Source organism: Aethalodelphis obliquidens, unplaced genomic scaffold, assembly GCF_003676395.1.
Source record: "Aethalodelphis obliquidens isolate GAN/ISIS:26980383/991018 unplaced genomic scaffold, ASM367639v1 scaffold27, whole genome shotgun sequence".
Taxonomy (NCBI): Eukaryota; Metazoa; Chordata; class Mammalia; order Artiodactyla; family Delphinidae; genus Aethalodelphis; species Aethalodelphis obliquidens.
The window spans coordinates 22,796,652-22,813,874 of NW_020837971.1; the positions used below are offsets into that span (position 1 = coordinate 22,796,652).

Consider the following 17,223-nt stretch of genomic DNA (forward strand, 5'->3'; position numbering starts at 1 on the left):
CACACACACACACACACACACACACACACACACACACACACACACACCCCCCACACACCACACACCCCAGTTGTGACAAGCAGAAATGTCTCGGGCGTTGCCAAATGTCCCTCGGGGGGCAAAATCCACCCCTACCCTAACCCCCCATCAGGAACCACCGAGCGATGCTTTCTCTACCCAGGGGTACTGGGCTCAATTCTTCAAACCGATTAGGTAGGAAAAGGTTTCAAATATGCTTTATTTCCTCTGGCAGCACAAGGCTAAAGGGTCCGAAGGCATGTTTGGGTTTTGTTGATGAAGAATTTAGAGCCTGCACAAAAGTCGACTAGCGGGGTGAACACCGCGTGCCCCCCAGCCAGACCCCACAGCTGTGAAGCCACGCCCCCCACATACTCTGTTGACGCAGATTCTGGCCATCATGTCATTTAAGTATAAATTTTTTAGCATGTTTCTGTAAAAGATTGACTTTTTTTTTAACAGGACCATTAATACCGTTGAGACACCCAATTCCTTAATCTCATTAAAGAAATTCCATATTCAAACAGGAATTGCATTTACACTGCACGTTTGCAGCCCTAGTGCCACGAGTTCCCCTGGAAGACATTGCCCAAAAGACAAAGCCTAACCCAGGAAGGGCTTGGCTTTGGGAGTTTGCTCCCACTGAGGGCTTTATCTGGATGGAAAGACCCAGCCCGGGCTGCCCTGCAGGCTTCAGCCCGAATTCACGTTGCAGGGGTACCTGCCCACCAGAAGCTGCCACCTGCCACCGGCAGAGCCGTAGACGGACCCAAGTTATCAGGCCTCTTAGGGATCATCTGGTCAACCCCTGCTGTGGGCGGACAGCTCTCCACGGCCCCCACCCCACCAGGATGGACAGGCCGTGATGGGGCCTCTTTTCCTGAGGACCGGCCCTGCCTCTCGTTGGGGGCTTCAGCTGCTTGAAACACAAAGCAGACTCCTAATACCTGGCTTTTCAACTCCATGCTAAGACCAGAAACAGCTAAAAGCCCCGTAGAAGTCTTGGAGCAGAAGCTTCCTGCCAAATGCTCCCTCTTCCTGGATGATGCCGCAGGGGTCGTGGTCCTGCAGTGCATGGGGAGGGGGTTCTTTTAGGCACGTGATGCCCGCAGAAGGAGGAGACAAGTGGAGTGTGTCTGGAATGGTCATCTGTGGAGTGTTTGCCGTGGGACGGGACTTGCATGCGTTTCTCTGAGTGACACTCACCGTCAGCCTATGTGACAGTCCCTCACTGTCACATAGGCTGGGGATTGAGGGCTGTCCAAGGTCAGAGCGGGTAACTCGTGCAGCGAGTGGCGAGCAGGAGCTTCACCCCAGGGCTGGCAGGTTCACAGGCTCCGTAATTGATGCACTTGGACAGTGGTCGGGGGGACCCGTGGACATCCGGGAGATTGGGGCCAGCACAGAGAGTGTGCTTGGTGAGTTCTTGCTAAGTGGGAGGCTGGAGGTTTGGGGATACTCAGAGGATGCCCGCAGGTCCACCATGCCCCTTAAATCCTGTTTTAAGGAATAGCACGCATTCTGCCAAACACCCGGCATCCCCATTCTTGGAAACGTTTCCCTTATTAGAGGTGGCACTTTAAGAAAGTTGACATCCGGCCATTTATCCTGAGAAAATAATTCAACCCACACACGAGCCACCGAGGCTCATGTACGAAGGTGTGCCAGGGAGCACTTGAGGAGAATGAAAGTCTAGAAGCCGCCGGACGGGCAGCATGACGTTCATGTTGATACAACATGACATGTGAAGAAATCCCTCGCAGGCACTAAAGCACCAAAGAGACATAAAGACCCGGTGGATGTTTATGGTGTAACGTGAAGCTGCACGGCCCGATTGCAAAACCGCGTCTGCCGTCTGAGCCCAGTCATGTCAGTGCATCTATTTATAAACACCTGTGCAAGAAAATACTGGAAGGGCACACTCCAGGACTGTAACAGCAAATCTGGGAGTCGTCAGTGATGTCAAGTGCTTTCCTTGGTCCCTTACGCATTTTCCAAATGTGTTACAATGAAAACCTGTAAGAAAAAAACGAATATATCTGTGTACCCTTGAGCAGCTCAGGTCTGATTCGGGCTGTGTGCCCTGGATCTTGCCCGTGAGTGCCAGGTGGTGAGGGTGTCCGCAGAGGGGCTCCGGATCTGCGGTTGACTTTAAAGAACTACTTTGTGAGTCCTTTCTAGAACCTTAACTCCTTTGGAAAGGATTGCAAGGACAAAGTATTTTTATCAGTAATTCTTTCTGAAACATGAACTCAATCGATTATAACTCAGATGCTTATTTCTTTTAAGTCAGTTCGGGTCCCTGTAATGAAACAAGAAGATAGTGATATTCTTAGCCAAGGTGAATAGAACCACGTGCTTACGTGTAGCAGCTTCAAGTATCATTCCGTGTGGCTCAGAAGAACATCATTGATTTAGACCAGAACTGAAAAAAAATTGGTAGAATTACCTTCTTTTCACTACCATGAACCCATCCCGGCCCTGGTTCTGCCCTCGCCTGAAGTGCATCTAATTTCACCCATACTCGCTCGGCCTGCCCCATCTGGGGGCTACAGGGCCCCCCAGAACCAACAGCCTCGTGTAGCTCCTGGGAAGCGTCTTGCTGACAGAAAGGCGAACAGCAGATGCCCTGGTTCACACCTGGGCCCCCGTGGGCCCATCGCCTCCATCTGGGCGAGCTGTTCTGCTGTCCCGAGGCTTCCACCCCGCGCCTGGTCAGGAGACGGTTCCATCAGCCTTGGAGGGCGTGAACTTGGGACCCTGGTGTGGCCACTGGGCTCTCAGAGGTGTACCCGCCACGTGCCTGGGCTCAGCTGGCTTTCCTGCTTTCCCTCCCCATGACCCCAGCAGGACCAGGAGCCCCTCAGCCCTTCCCACGTCCTGTCTTCCACAGCCTTGCCTCCCTCTCGATATGTATATATATTTACATCTTTATTGGAGTATAATTGCTTTACAATGGTGTGTTAGTTTCTGCTTTATAACAAAGTGAATCAGTTATACATATACATATGTCCCCATATCTCTTCCCTCTTGAGTCTCCCTCCCTCCCACCCTCCCTATCCCACCCCTCTAGGTGGTCACAAAGCACCGGGCTGATCTCCCTGTGCTATGCGGCTGCTTCCTGCTAGCTATCTATTTTACATTTGGTAGTGTATAGTGTATATATGTCCATGTCATTCTCTCACTTCGTCCCAGCTTCCCCTTTCCTGCTGTGTCCTCAAGTCCCTTTTGATATTTTTTCTTTATTGAAGTATAGTTAATTCACAGTGTTGTGTTGTGTCAGTTATACACCGAACTGATTCACTTCTACATATGTGTGTGTGTGTGTGTGTGTATATATCCTTTTTCAGATCCTTTTCCGTTATGGTTTATTACAACATATTGAATATAGTTCCCTGTGCTATATAATAGGACCTTGTTGTTTACTTTATATATAGTACTTTGTATCTGCTAATCCCAAACTCCTAATTAATCCACCCCTCCCTTTCCCCTTTGATAGCCATAAGTTCTCTGTGTCTGTGAGTCTGTTTCTGATTCGTAGATAAGTTCACTTGTGTCGTATTTTAGATTCCACATATATATAAGTGATATCACATGGTGTTTGTATTTCTCTGTCTGGCTTACTTCACTTAGTGTGATAATCTCTAGGCCCATCCATGTTGCTGCAAATGGCATTATTTCATTCTTTTTCATGGCTGAGTAATATTCCATGGTATATATGTACCACATCTTCTTTATCCATTCATCTGTCGTTGGACATCTAGGTTGCTTCCATGACTTGACTATTGTAAATAGTGCTGCTATGAACATTGGGGTGCATGTATCCTTTCGGACCATGTTTTTCTCCAGATATATGCCTGGGAATGGGATTGCAGGTTCATATGGTAGTTCTCTTTTTAGTTTCTTAAGGAACCTTTGTACTGTTCTCCATAATGGCTGTACCAATTTACATTCCCACCAACAGTGTAGGGGGGTTTCCTTTTCTCCACATCCTTTCTAGCATTTATGATTTGTAGACTTTTTGATGATGGCCATTCTGCCTGGTATAAGGTGGTACCTCATTGTAGTTCTGATTTGTGTTTCTCTAATAATTAGCCATGTGGAATATCTTTTCATGTGCCTCCCTTTCAATATTGACCCTCCCACCGTGGACGCCCCCTCGTGGCCCTTGGATACAGCCTGGCTTCTTCCTAAGTGTTTACCCCTAGCATTTACAGGAGGCTTCGGGAGTTACTGAAAAGCCCAGCTTACATCCTCACTTAGAAAAATGCATTTAAACAGGACCCAGGGAGCTTTTGAACTAAGAAGTAAGTTGGAAGACGAAGAACTGAGACAAAGCCGCTCGAACGCCCCAGCTCAGACCCTGCAGACTCTCTGGGTTTCTCTGCACGGTTGGGGGCCCTCCGCTCTGCTCAGCCCAGGCACCTGGAGGCTGTTGTCCCCCCCCGGGACGTCCTGCACCTAGGACAGGTCTGGGGCAAAGGGCTGAGAATCCTCCATTTGTTTTCACGGGTTGATCTCACCCAAAGTCAAGAGTCTGTGGAATTCAGACAAGATCCCGAGCCTGTACGTGCCCATCAGGGAGTGTCCGGGGCCCGAAGCAGGAGTGCGGGTGACAGCAGGGAGGAGGCCCCAACGTCTCTCTGCCTGCTGGGGACCACGACCGTGGATACGACCTACCTTCAACCCTAACTGTTCTTAAACTCCTTCCTGCACGTTTGCCAAGATTTAGGCTCTTACTTCCCTCTCCATACGATGAATGCATAAAAGACGTCAACAGAGCTCCAGGAAGGACAGAACCTTCTATTACCACTTCGAGGCTTTTAAGACGGGCCCTGGTGCCAAGCCAGTCAGAGGGCTAGGTGGCCTGCCTCCCCCTGCTAACCCTGAAACAAAAGGATCTCAGGCTGGTGGCATAATTATGCCCTCTTTAATATTACTTCCTTTTTTAATTCAAAGTTTCTTTCTTTTATCATTTATACCACAAAAGCAGTACGGTCAAGGAATTTATTACAAATTTCAGAATCAGAATTATGCCATGCAGATGGCGTACGTTCTCATATTTTATAAGTATTGAAGTGGCTGTTGCCTTGAACTTGATTTGCTCTTTTCTCTGTTTCTTTTTTAATTTTTATTTTATATTAGAGTATAGTTGATTTACAATGTTGTGTTAGTTTCAGGTGTACTAACAAAGTGATTCAGTTATACACATACATATACCGTAAGTCCCCTACATACAAACCTTCAGGTTGTGAGCTTTCAAAGACGCGAATGTGCATTTGCATATCCAGTCATGTAAGTTAGTTCACGTGTCTGGTATACGTTGTCACGTGCATGCATCCTCCACAGGGGGTTGTGTTTTCGTGTACTTACTGTACAGTAGTACTGTATAACAGAGTACAGTAGTACAGTGTCTTTATTTCAAGCTAGATCTGCAAGAGGACGACTTCATTGAACTCCTTGCCGTGCAACACGAGGAGGTTACTAATGAAGACCTGATGGAATTGGAGGCCCAGAGAAAGGACGAAGAGGTACAAGAGGAAGAGAAGTAACTGCAGAACCGAAGAGATTCACGACGCAGGAAGTGGCAGGGGATTTTCTTTATCTGAGGAGGCACTGTTAGTTTTTGAGGCACAGGACCCAAACGTGGAACGGTACGCAAAGGTTGCAGCCGTTCAGCATGTAATCCAGTGCTACCGTGTCATCTATGACGAGAAAAACAGAACTACTACCCAGATACCACTGGATTGTTCTTTGAAGAGGGTAGATAGAATTGGATCCAGCAAGGAACCAGAACCTCAGGCGTGAGAGAAGTTGCAGCTTGCCCTCCGTCCCCTGTTGCTGACGACCCTTCAGCTCTACCGTCTCCCACCTCTTTTCCCTCCTCCAGTCAGTAACTCTTTTCCTTTTTTTTTAAACATCTTTATTGGGGTATAATTGCTTTACAATGGTGTGTTAGTTTCTGCTTTATAACAAAGTGAATCAGTTATACATATACATATGTTCCCATATCTCTTCCCTCTTCAGTCTCCCTCCCACCCATCCTCCCTATCCCACCCCTCCAGGCGGTCACAAAGCACCGAGCTGATCTCCCTGTGCTAGGCGGCTGCTTCCCACTAGCTATCTACCTTACGTTTGTTAGTGTGTATATGTCCATGCCTCTCTCTCGCCCTGTCACAGCTCACCCTTCCCCCTCCCCATATCCTCAGGTCCGTTCTCTAATAGGTCTGTGTCTTTATTCCTGTCTTACCCCTAGGTTCTTCATGACATTTTTTTTTCTTAAATTCCATATATATGTGTTAGCATACGGTATTTGTCTTTCTCTTTCTGACTTACTTCACTCTGTATGACAGACTCTAGGTCTATCCACCTCATTACAAATAGCTCAATTTCGTTTCTTTTTATGGCTGAGTAATATTCCATTGTATATATGTGCCACATCTTCTTTATCCATTCATCCGATGATGGGCACTTAGGTTGTTTCCATCTCTAGGCTATTGTGAATAGAGCTGCAATGATCATTGTGGTACATGACTCTTTTTGGATTATGGTTTTCTCAGGGCATATGCCCAGTAGTGGGATTGCTGGGTCCTATGGTAGTTCTATTTGGAGTTTTTTAAGGAACCTCCATACTGTTCTCCATAGTGGCTGTACCAATTTACATTCCCACCAGCAGTGCAACAGTGTTCCCTTTTCTCCACACCCTCTCCAGCATTTATTGTTTCTAGATTTTTTGATGATGGCCATTCTGACCGGTGTGAGATGATATCTCATTGTAGTTTTCATTTGCATTTCTCTAATGATTACAGTCGGTAACTCTTCTTGCCTGTTCACTCGATGCCAGCCCCTGTGTGCCAGCTGTTGTACTGTACCACTGTACTTTTCAAGGTACTGTACTGTAAGATTAAAAATGTTTTCTTTATTTTTTGTGTGTTTTTTTATGTATTATTTGTGTGAAAAGTATTGTAAACCCACAGTACAGTACTATGCAGCCGACTGTGTTAGTTGGGTGCCTGGCTAATCTGTTGGACTTACGAACAAATTGGGCTTACGAACGTGCTCTTGGAACGGAACTCTCGTATGTAGGGGACTCACCGCATCTATTCTTTTTCAGATTCTTTTCCCGTATAGGTTACTCTTAATCAATTATTGTTTTATTTTTAAAAGCAATTAGCGACTTAATTTCCTTTGTGGTGCAGAAACAGAAGTTGAAGTTTCAGTGGTTGGTTTTTCCAATTGAGTTGCTCCCGGTGCATCTTACCCGTCATGAGGTTTGCTTTCTCAGAACCGCACACCTGAGTCGGTCGTGGCTGTCAGGATCCCGCCATCCCCACCTGCCGCTGCTGGGTCTCAGGCCTTCGGTGGGAACCTGCCTTGTCGCCAGGTCCTTGGTCCGTCCGAGGGCACCCCGGAGGCAGGCACAGGTGGCTGGGAGCTTTTCAGGAGAGGCTCCCGTTGGCCCAAGGCAGGCTGACCCTGTAAGGCAGATGCTGCTGACAGAGTCCCCATTTTACAGATGAGAAGGGTGAGGCACAGACAGGCTGGGCCAGTAAGCCACGTTCCCACGGCTAGTTGGTGACGAGGCCGGACTGCAGCGGGTCTGATCCTAGAACATCTCCCCTGAAGCCCCGCCTGGGCCAAGGGGGCCATGAGTGATGGTTCACCTTCCATCACTGGGGTCACAGAGCCAGGGAGGGGCTGGGCCGGGCTGGCACTGTGGATCTGTGCTCTGAGTTCTCCCCGGTCCTGGCAGGACCCAGATCCACCCGTGTGTTCCCTGGAAGTTTTACCCCAGATGCATATGTGCCCTTGGTATTGATCTCCTGGCTGAACTGGGAATCGGTGGGGCAGAGGCCTCGGCCGGCTCGCAGGGGAGGCGCTTCTGCATCCCACCCTCACAGGATGGGCGAGTGTCCGACCTGCGGGCCTCAGCCTGCTCCCTGGCGTCCTTCGGCCCAGGCCTGTCGCGCTGAAGGTTGAGATGGAAACCCTCGTTTGCTTCCAGAATGAGCCCCAGCACCGCCCAGGAGCCGGCTGCAGGGCCAGTGGGCACAATGCAAAATGCTCCTTCCGGAGCTGCCGGCCCTAGAGGCATAGTGGGGACAGCTTCCTTTGTGCGTGTGTATTCGTTACAGATACTGTCACCTGGAGCTCCAGACGTGCTCCCAGTGTGAGATTGCAGGGGTGTGTGGTGGCTTGCTTGTCTGTCTGTCTGTCTTGGGGCCTGTTTCGCCTGTGGTCAGCAGGCCCTGGTGAGTTGGGGGAGGTAGCTGGACAGCGCTACCAGGAGCAGCATGGACAGTGCAGGATTCGAAGTCCTGTCCTGGAGCCTGTGTCCCTCTGTGTCTGTCGCTGTCGCAGGCCTGCAGCCCGGACCCAGCTTCCCCTCCTGGCCCTCCCCCAGCCGGCTCTGGGGATCTGAAAGCCGGGGACGTGGCCATATGACAAAGCACATCTTAGATTTTAATACGCGGACTATATATAGACCTTCGGGGGCATGGCCTCGGAGCAACAGAGAAGTGAGGGAAAGAGTTTAAAGAAAAGTGCAGCAGGGCTGAAAAGAAGGTTTAAAAGCTGGTGCTGTGGATGATTTGGGCAGGAAAAGACTTGGAGAGAGAGATGGGAAACACACTTCAACCTACTTTAAGTTTCCTAGGGAAAATAATGTTCACTGTAGTCACAGATAAGCTCACTTAGAAACTTAGGAAAGAAGGAGAATTAGGGTAGTTGATTGGGTGGTTGTATGCACGCACTGCTGTAGCATACGTTCTATATGTATGTAATTATATATAATTAGCATGTATATAAGGAATTGTATGAATTCATTGCTTTTTTTAAATTTGTTTTTCTTTTATGTTAATGCATTTGTTCTTACAAAGTGTTTACCTATAGACCAGAGACATCTTCTCGGTTGAAATTAAATTTTATTTTTATATACTTAGTCATGACAGCTGTGTTTGCATATTTAATTGGTTTTGGAGAAGTAGAGCTGTCATTGAGTGAAACATCAATTCCAGAAAAGACAGGGGGTGGATTTCTTTAAAGATAAATGTGAGCTGTAAGCAGACCCCTCAGTCCTGACCCAGCCCGGGTTGGGGGGCTGGCAGGGAGGTGGCAGGAACAGCGGGGGCAGGGAGCCTGCCCTGCTGAAGGGCTCTGTCCCCCGGGCTGGTCCTGCCTCCCCTCCGGCTGAGTGAGCCCTACGTCGGCTGGGACGGTCCTTGTGGGAACATGCCATCCCCGTGGGACGTCATCCCAGCAACTCACTGCCCTGCCAGACTCCGCGCTGTGGAAATAAACGTTCAAAGTCTGCACTTGATCAGAAACACGGGAAAAAGGACGGAGAGAGAGACAGACAGACAGAGAGCTGCGGCCAGTTCTTTAAGACCAGCTGACACTCAGGACACAGAGAGCTCCAGCTCCAGACTCGCAAGTGACAGCATGGGTTGCAGGGATCAAGGTTGCTGAGCGATTTGGCAGACAGGCCTGCGTTCAGAGGACACACGTGCTCAGGCCGAGTGTCCTGCCTGTTAGTTCATTGCCACGGGAAAGAACGAGCAGGGGTTTTCTGCAGTGTTGGTCTGAGCCTTGTGTTGTCATCACCTCCGCCTCGGGCGGGGCCACCGGAGTGGGAGTGGGGGGCGATTGCATCAGGCCCGGCCAGGGACCTGATTGGTCTGCCCCTCGTGGCTTGATTCACGAGCTAGAGGACCGAGCCCGAGGCAGCCTCATAGCCGCTTCCCTGCTGCCCAGAGACAGCCTGCCCACCGGGGCTCCGTCCCCACCATCGGTGCCCGGAGAGGGGTCCCTGCCTGCCAGGGACAGTGGGAGAAGGCCGGGACACACTCCCCTGCAGGGACAGTCTCAATTTAAAATGCCGTCTCGTTCCTCGGACTGCTTTTTCCATGCCGTTGAGGTAAGATTTCTTGAAGCATCTCACGTTTCCCCTAAAGGTGGCACCCCGTCAGCTTTGCAGCTGGCGTAGGGTAGGTTTTTGGTCCTCTGGATTTCTGCTTGACCAGCCCCTTGCCTGGGAGCTGTTGGTAGGTCATGGCTTTGAACAACACTGGGAAAACTAAGGTGGCTTGTAATTTTGTAGGGGGTGGGGCCAGAGGGTTTTGTGACTGCTTTGACTATGCCCATCATTTTAGTATTTTCAATTTCAGCATATTCACATTACTTCTTCTCATCTTCTCCCTACACCTCAATGAGCACGAGGTGAGTGGCGGTGACAGGAGGAGGCATTGGGTGCTGTCTGCTGCACTGAGGACCCTAGAAACGGAGAACAGCTGGAGTCGCGGAAAGTTAGGATTTCTGCGGGCCTTCTGTTGCTTCGTTTGTTCTCACAATTGGTTCAAGTGTAAAATGTCCAGTTCCAAGACCGCCAGCAGTATTTTAAAGGAATTCTGTCGCTTCCCAAGACAGGTGGTAGAGAAGTAGCTCACACACTCTGGTTTGGCCATGTGTCCCCGAGGTGTCTTGGGCGTTGTAAGAGCCTGTGTTGTGATCCCACGGTGCCCTGCGCATCCACGGGTGGCGGGGGGGAGCGGAGAAGGGAAGGGGAGTGTTGATGGGCGTGGCCTGCAGACCCGCAGCCTCTGGTCACCTGCCGCCTGGAAGAACAATTATACGTGTGTTGGAGCGCTGCTGTCTATACATTTCCTGTTTATTTTGTTTCAGTGTTTATTTCTGAAAACCCAAGGTTGTTCATCTGTAAGTGTCACCGCCTTGTGTTGCAGGATGTTAAAGTCTTTAGCGAAGACGGGACGAGCAAAGTGGTGGAGATACTGGCGGACACGACAGCCAGGGACCTGTGCCAGTTGCTGGTTTACAGAAGTCACTGTGTGGACGACAACAGCTGGACGCTGGTGGAGCACCACCCGCACCTGGGATTAGGTAGGGAGCAGCTCCGGGTGGGGGGGAGCAGCTCCGGGTAGGGGGGGAGCAGCTCTGGGTTGGGGGGAGCAGCTCCAGGTGGGGGGGAGCAGCTCCGGGTGGGGGGGAGCTGCTCCGGTGGGGGGCAGCAGCTCCGGGTGGGGGGAGCAGTGGGGTGCTCGGTGGGCCTTCAGGTGAAGACCTCTGCCGCCAGATGCCAGACTGTCACTGCAGTGTCCCCTGCCAGCCAGCATAGCAGGCGGTCTGTGTGTTGTCCTCCATGCTCCTGCCTCTTTTTCCTAAAATCTCACCTTCCTCCCTCCCAGGCCTCTCTCCCCTGGTGCTTTCAGAATCTCGCTCTTGCACAGTTTGAAGCAGTAACTCCCAAGAGCTGAGCCACAGGAGGAGGGAAGGGTCCATGTGACTTGTCCGCAGGAGTCGCTGTGAGGGGCTCAGGGGCTCGCTGCACACCTGTGGTCTGGGTGTGCAGCCGGAGGCGCCCTGGGGAGATTCTGACATCACTGCAGAGAGCAGCTCTCTACCTGACGGGGTCGGGGAGCCATGGTGACAGCCTGTAGGAGGGCACGGGGAGGCCCCCGGGAGTCGAGGGTTGCCATAAAGCAATGTCACCTAAGCTTGAGTCTCACACAGTGTCTCTGAGTGATTCGAGAGAGCAAGAGATTATTTTGAAATAGGTACTATTTACAGAACTCATTGAGGTCTTTGGTTGATTTGTTTGTTTGGTTTAGGAGGCTTATTTTCAGGTAAAGAAGCTTTTCAGACTTTCGTTTAAATTCTTTTTGGATAACGTACGGTGCTTCCAAATCATAGGCACATATTTAAAACTAGAATTTTTTCTGAATCAACAGCTCTATTTTCTTCTGTGTCTCGAAGGAGAGAAAAACTACACCGCTTGCAAACTTCTTCCCATAGTTTAACATTTTTCTCTTGACCTTTAAGAATGACAAAGAAATTGAAATTAAGCCTCTAGGTCTGGAATATTCTTTCACTAAATGGCATTTGGGCAACTCATATCGTACAGTCTAAGGTTACATGACACGAGGTACATTTGAGTTGGCGTTGCTGGAAGTCACGTGTTCTGGCTCCCCTGTGCCATCAGACAGTGAGCGTTGTAAAGTGAACGCTAAGAACCCCACCTTGTTTCTTTCCCGTCACTACGGATCTGCAGTGCACTTGTGTGTCATCAGATGCTTTGTCCTTCGTCCCCAGCAGCCTTCTCCTGACAGGTACATTCAGTGGTGCCACAGCACAGCGACCGGCTGGCAAGCTCCAGTTTGGGACATCCATGAATGGTCCCGAGTGGTCTGATAGGGTCACCAAAAGCATCTGTTGACACACAAGTAATTTGGAAACTAAACAGTAGTCGGAACCCTGCAGTTTTTATGGACACACGTGCACACACATGTATATACAGATACATATACACATGCATGCATACACGTGTATATATACCCATATACATGCATACACACACACATAGAGAATTACAGTAAGTCCCCTACATACAGACCTTCAAGTTGCGAACTTTCAAAGATGCAAATGTGCATTCCATCAACATCAGGCGTGAGTGAAGTTGCAGCTTGCCCTCCTTCTCCTACTGCTGTCGATCCTTCAGCTCTACCATCTCCCACCTCCTCTCCCTCCTCCAGTCAGTAACTCTTCTTCCTGTTCACTCGATGCCAGCCCCTGTGTGCCAGCCGTTGTACTGTACCACTGTACTTTTCAAGGGACTGTGCTATAAGATTAAAAATGTTTTCTTTATTTTTTGTGTTTGTTTGTTTTTATGTATTATTTGTGTGAAAAGTATTGTAAACCTATCACAGTACAGTACTATACAGCCGACTCTGTTAGTTGGGTACCTAGGCTAATTTTTTGGACTTATGAACAGACTGGACTTACGAATGCACTCTCGGAACGGAACTCATTCGTATGTAGGGGACTTACTGTAATTTTAAAAATGCATCTGCATAGTTGGAGCCAAATATAAGTAACGAATATTGTTGAAAGACCATTCAAAAGTCTGACTGTGCTTTTAATTTGAAAAGAACTATGAAAAAACTTCTGTAGACATTATAATACGTGAATATCACTGTCCACACCTAGAGAACATAACGGAATGGATGCAGATACACAGAACATTGTCCCATAGGGACTGCTTGAGAAATTCTGATTCCGTTGTTATGTGGTAGCACTTGTTCTGCAGCATCGTATAGCAGACGATAAACTTGGAAAATGATCAATCACTTGAAAATTTATTCTGAGGGAGTAAAATACGAAATGCACATGCACACACTACTCTCAGGGATGTGATATCCACACGTTTTATTCTGTATTCTTTCTCTTATTCACAGATGGATTGACATACTCCCCTTTAGGGGAGTAGTTTATTATAAAACCAAGTAAAAAGGGAAGAAAAGAAAAAAAGCAGAGGGGCAAGTAAAATGATGAAACAAATAAAAAAGAACATGTGGATCAAATTTTAGATCCTGTTTGACAAAAAGAAATCAGTGAGCTGACCTGCAGATGCACGAAGCCCCCTTAGAGGAGTCTTCCTCCCCTTCTCCCATGAGCTCCTTTCTCATGAGCAGCGAGGGGACGCATTGTCATGATGCCTGGGTTCTGCAGGTGTTAGTTCCACCAAGTCAGTCATGCCCTCCTGCAAGGGCAGGGCCCAGGGAAACCTCCCACTCTCCACACAGAGCTTCTTGCATCCCCGGCCCTGTGTCTTCCCTGCCTGTTCTTGTTTGTGATCCAAGCCTATGATTTAATATTGGTTTTGATCCGTTAAGTTGTTATTTAGGTGAAAATCCTCTTCCTTCCATTATCCACCAGCATGTAATGGTCAGATGCCCAGTGGTGGGAAGAGGAAGGTCCAGTTCCCTGTTTCATGCCTCCCGTGGGGCAGGGCTGTGGGAGTGCCTTTCACGGCTCCCTGTGGTGTTTCAGCATAAACCCCCTTGGGTGGGGTGTGCAGCGTTCTCTGTGATTGACAGCGTCCTGGGCGTGTTCCTGGGTCCCCTGGCACACGAGTCTGCCGCCCCCATTCTCAGGGCAGAGCCACCAGCCCTACCTCCCCAGTCACTGATTCTCCCTTTAGAAGGTCACTTTCTCATGGGGTGTACGTCGGGGATGCTCCTGGGACCTGCACATACACAAGGCTGGTGGCTCAGGCCGAAGGGAGATGATGCTTGCAGATCCCTAAGGCCGGTGGTTCCACCAGTCCCCAGTAATGGAGGGGTGAGCAGGCCACTCTTACAGCACTGAGTTGATGTATAGCCTTAGAAATTGAGGATTTCCAAGCACAATTACGATGCCGATCTTTGCAGCTAGATATCATATCCTTAACAGTATTAAACCTTTTCGCGCTCAGAAACGAGCGATGATTTAGGAGACGTGGGGCAGTTTCCAGGATGGCCATTCGAGACGGCTTCCTTTCCGCTAGCAGGAGACCACGTGCGTGTGTGAGGTCCGCAGCCCCCGAGGGTACCCGCGGGGCCAGAGCATCAGGCTCACGGAGGGGCAGGAACCGCGGCAGCTGCCGGCGCGGGCAGCATCTCTTGCTGGAAGGACCCTCTCTGCCATCTCTCTGAACTGGGCTTGTTGCCAGAGCCAGGTCCAAGAGCCCTTTCTGGTCCCCAGTGTGGACTCCTGCACCATTTGCTGGTTTGAAGAGTTGGGGCAGAGCCCTGAGTGCATAGTGGTCTTAGGTGACCGTGTCCCATGTTTCCTGATTTCCCGGGAACTCATACCTTTCCTGATCTCTCCAACCATTACTGGCCCCAAAAGTCCAGCCTGGATGGGATGTTTCGGCTCCAGTATTTTGGGTAGAGCTCAGACGTGGAACCACTGTCCCCAGCCAGTGCCGCTGGACAGCCCCCGAGTCCAGCCAGCAGGGGCTGGGATGGGGCCGTTGCCCTCCTGTCTGCAGGTGAGCAGCCAGGCTCACTTCAGCCAGGACATCTTAATAGGTAGAGGACATAGGGATGTTACACAGCCAGCCTGCAGCTGTATCAAGTACACAAACTGTATTTTAAAGGAATCTCGAAAAACAGGAACTTTGGCATGAAAAATAGCATCTTGGTGCCCCCCATGAACTTGAAGATGGGCCCACCTGTAAGCTCCATCCCCCTGGCAGTGCAGCGGCTCCCACAGGCGGGCCCTGAGTGACCACGGGCGTCAGAGTGGGTCAGCGGGAGAGGCTGGGACTTAATTTTAAGCCTGGGGCACCGTCACCGAGGAGGGTCACAGCCGGGTCCGGTGCATCTCAAGGATTTGGGGGGTTCTGTTGTCGTGTGAATCAGGACGAAACACCTCAGGAAGAAGCAGGAACCCTTCCTCGGGCTGTTCGCTGCTCTGGGTCAGATGAGAAGGGCGTGACGGCCGCCCTGTGGCGTGACCGGCGCATCCAGATGCTGACATCTGCACAGACCGGCCGGGGAGGAGCGGCCGCCTTGCCTTCAGCCTTGGGGCTCAGAGCGGCCTCTGCAGGCTGATCCTTTTCTATCTCTGTCTCTGTCTGTTACCTCTGAAAGGCACCAAATGACACCCTTTCCCCACTAAAATACACACCTAGCGGGGAGGCTGCTTACGGGGCAGATCCAGACGTCAGGATGTTTGCTGTGGGCGTGTTCTGCTGCACACAGCTCTGCACAGCCCGGGAAGCCCGGGGCAGCTGTTCAGCGCTCCCGTCTCTGTGACGTGGGCTGCGCCGGGCGGTGAGGGGCTTCAGGGGGCAGTGAGGTGGGATGCTGATGCCTCCCAGTGCCCTCGGCTGGGTGCTGGGTCTGCCAGCCCCACCTCACCCCTCGGGACCGCCCAGGTTTCTGCCGAGGACTCTTGTGTCTGCTGCACGGCCCCAGAAGTAAGATACGCTGCTTTTTTTAGTTGAAGTGTAGTTGATGTACAGTGTTGTGTTCATTTCTGCTGTACAGCAGAGCGACTCAGTCATCCACGTATATACATCATTTTTTATATTCTTTGCCGTTATGGTTTATCACAGGATGTTGAGTATAGTTCCCTGTGCTGTACAGTAGGACCTTGTTGTTTATCCATCCTGCATATGCTGGTTTGCATCTACTGACCCCAAACTCCCGATCCTTCCCTCTCTCTCCCCCACTCCCCCTTCGGCACCACAAGTCTGATCTCTGTGAGTCTGTTTCTGTTTCATAGGTAGGTTCATTTGTGCCATACTTTGGATTCCACACATAAGTGATATCATATGGCATTTCACTCAGTATGATAACCTCTGGTTGCATCCATGTTCATTATTTTATTCTTTTTTATGGCTGTATATCCCATATTCCATTGTATGTATATCTGTGTACCACATCTTCTTTATCCATTCCTCTGCTGATGGACATTTCGGTTGCTTCCATGTCTTGGCTGTTGTGAATAGTGCTGCTGTGAACATAGGGGTGCATGTATCTTTTTGAATTAGAGTTTTGTACAGGTATATGCCCAGGAGGGGGATGGCCATCATTGAGACGTCTACAAAATATGCTTTTTTTTTTTTGAGTTGTCTGAGTTTTAAATGTCTTTCATGTAGCGTATGGTGGCGGCATAGATGCTGGCCTTAGTTCCGGAAATCAGAAAACTACAAATACACTTTGAGGGACGTCTTCCTCTTCCATTTGTACAAAACGTCCTTTTGGATGAAAAGTCACATGGCAGTTTTACTTAAGGCCATTGTGATCATATGACATCTGTAGCTGGTGATGTGAGCGTTTAATACTATTGCCTGAGGTCATCTGAAAATATGTGTCTTTAGAATCAGAGAGAAAATCAGACCTGGAGACAAAAAGAGCTTTGAACTGAGGTTGTCCCAGTGGCCATTTAAAAGCTGTGAGCACAGGTCCTGGGTCTTCAGTGGGAGGCCAGGCCGACAGCTGTGGCATCTCTGAGGAGCTCAGTCCTGGTCCCACCACTGACCACAGAGGGTGCAGCGGCCTTGGTTTCCACCTGTAGGTCTCCCAGGCCTCGTGGGGTCAGCGGAGTGGCCTGGGGCAGAGAAGCACCTCCTGTCGGGACTGCTGACAGTCTATTCACGCTGCTGTATGCGGCGGTACCAGGGTAGCTAGGCCTGGGAAGAGAGGATCCTGCCTGGGTTGCAGCATCCTGGGGCCCCATCGAGCCAGTGGCTCCCGCTGGGAGGGCCCTGTGCCCCTGAAACTCGACATCTGCCTTGTCCTCCCTTAGGTCCACCCCGCTCTTTTCTTTCTCCTTATTTTACCTGGTAAAAAATTTTAATTCTATAAACCAGCCATCAGCAGGTTATTGGGTCATAGTTGTTTTTTTCCCCATAACCACAGA

The 17,223-nt window shown here is 49.9% G+C and overlaps 1 protein-coding gene across 6 annotated transcripts in view; it reads left to right on the forward strand.

Annotated features, from left to right (window-relative positions):
* Positions 1 to 17,223, forward strand: part of GRB10 (growth factor receptor bound protein 10) — a 196,450-nt gene that overhangs the window by 141,484 nt on the left and 37,743 nt on the right. For all 6 annotated transcript variants that reach the window (XM_027124121.1, XM_027124122.1, XM_027124123.1 and 3 more), the window contains one exon: positions 10,758 to 10,914. In XM_027124121.1, coding sequence (XP_026979922.1) covers positions 10,758 to 10,914 — 157 coding nt within the window. The remainder of the gene's footprint in view (positions 1 to 10,757; positions 10,915 to 17,223) is intronic.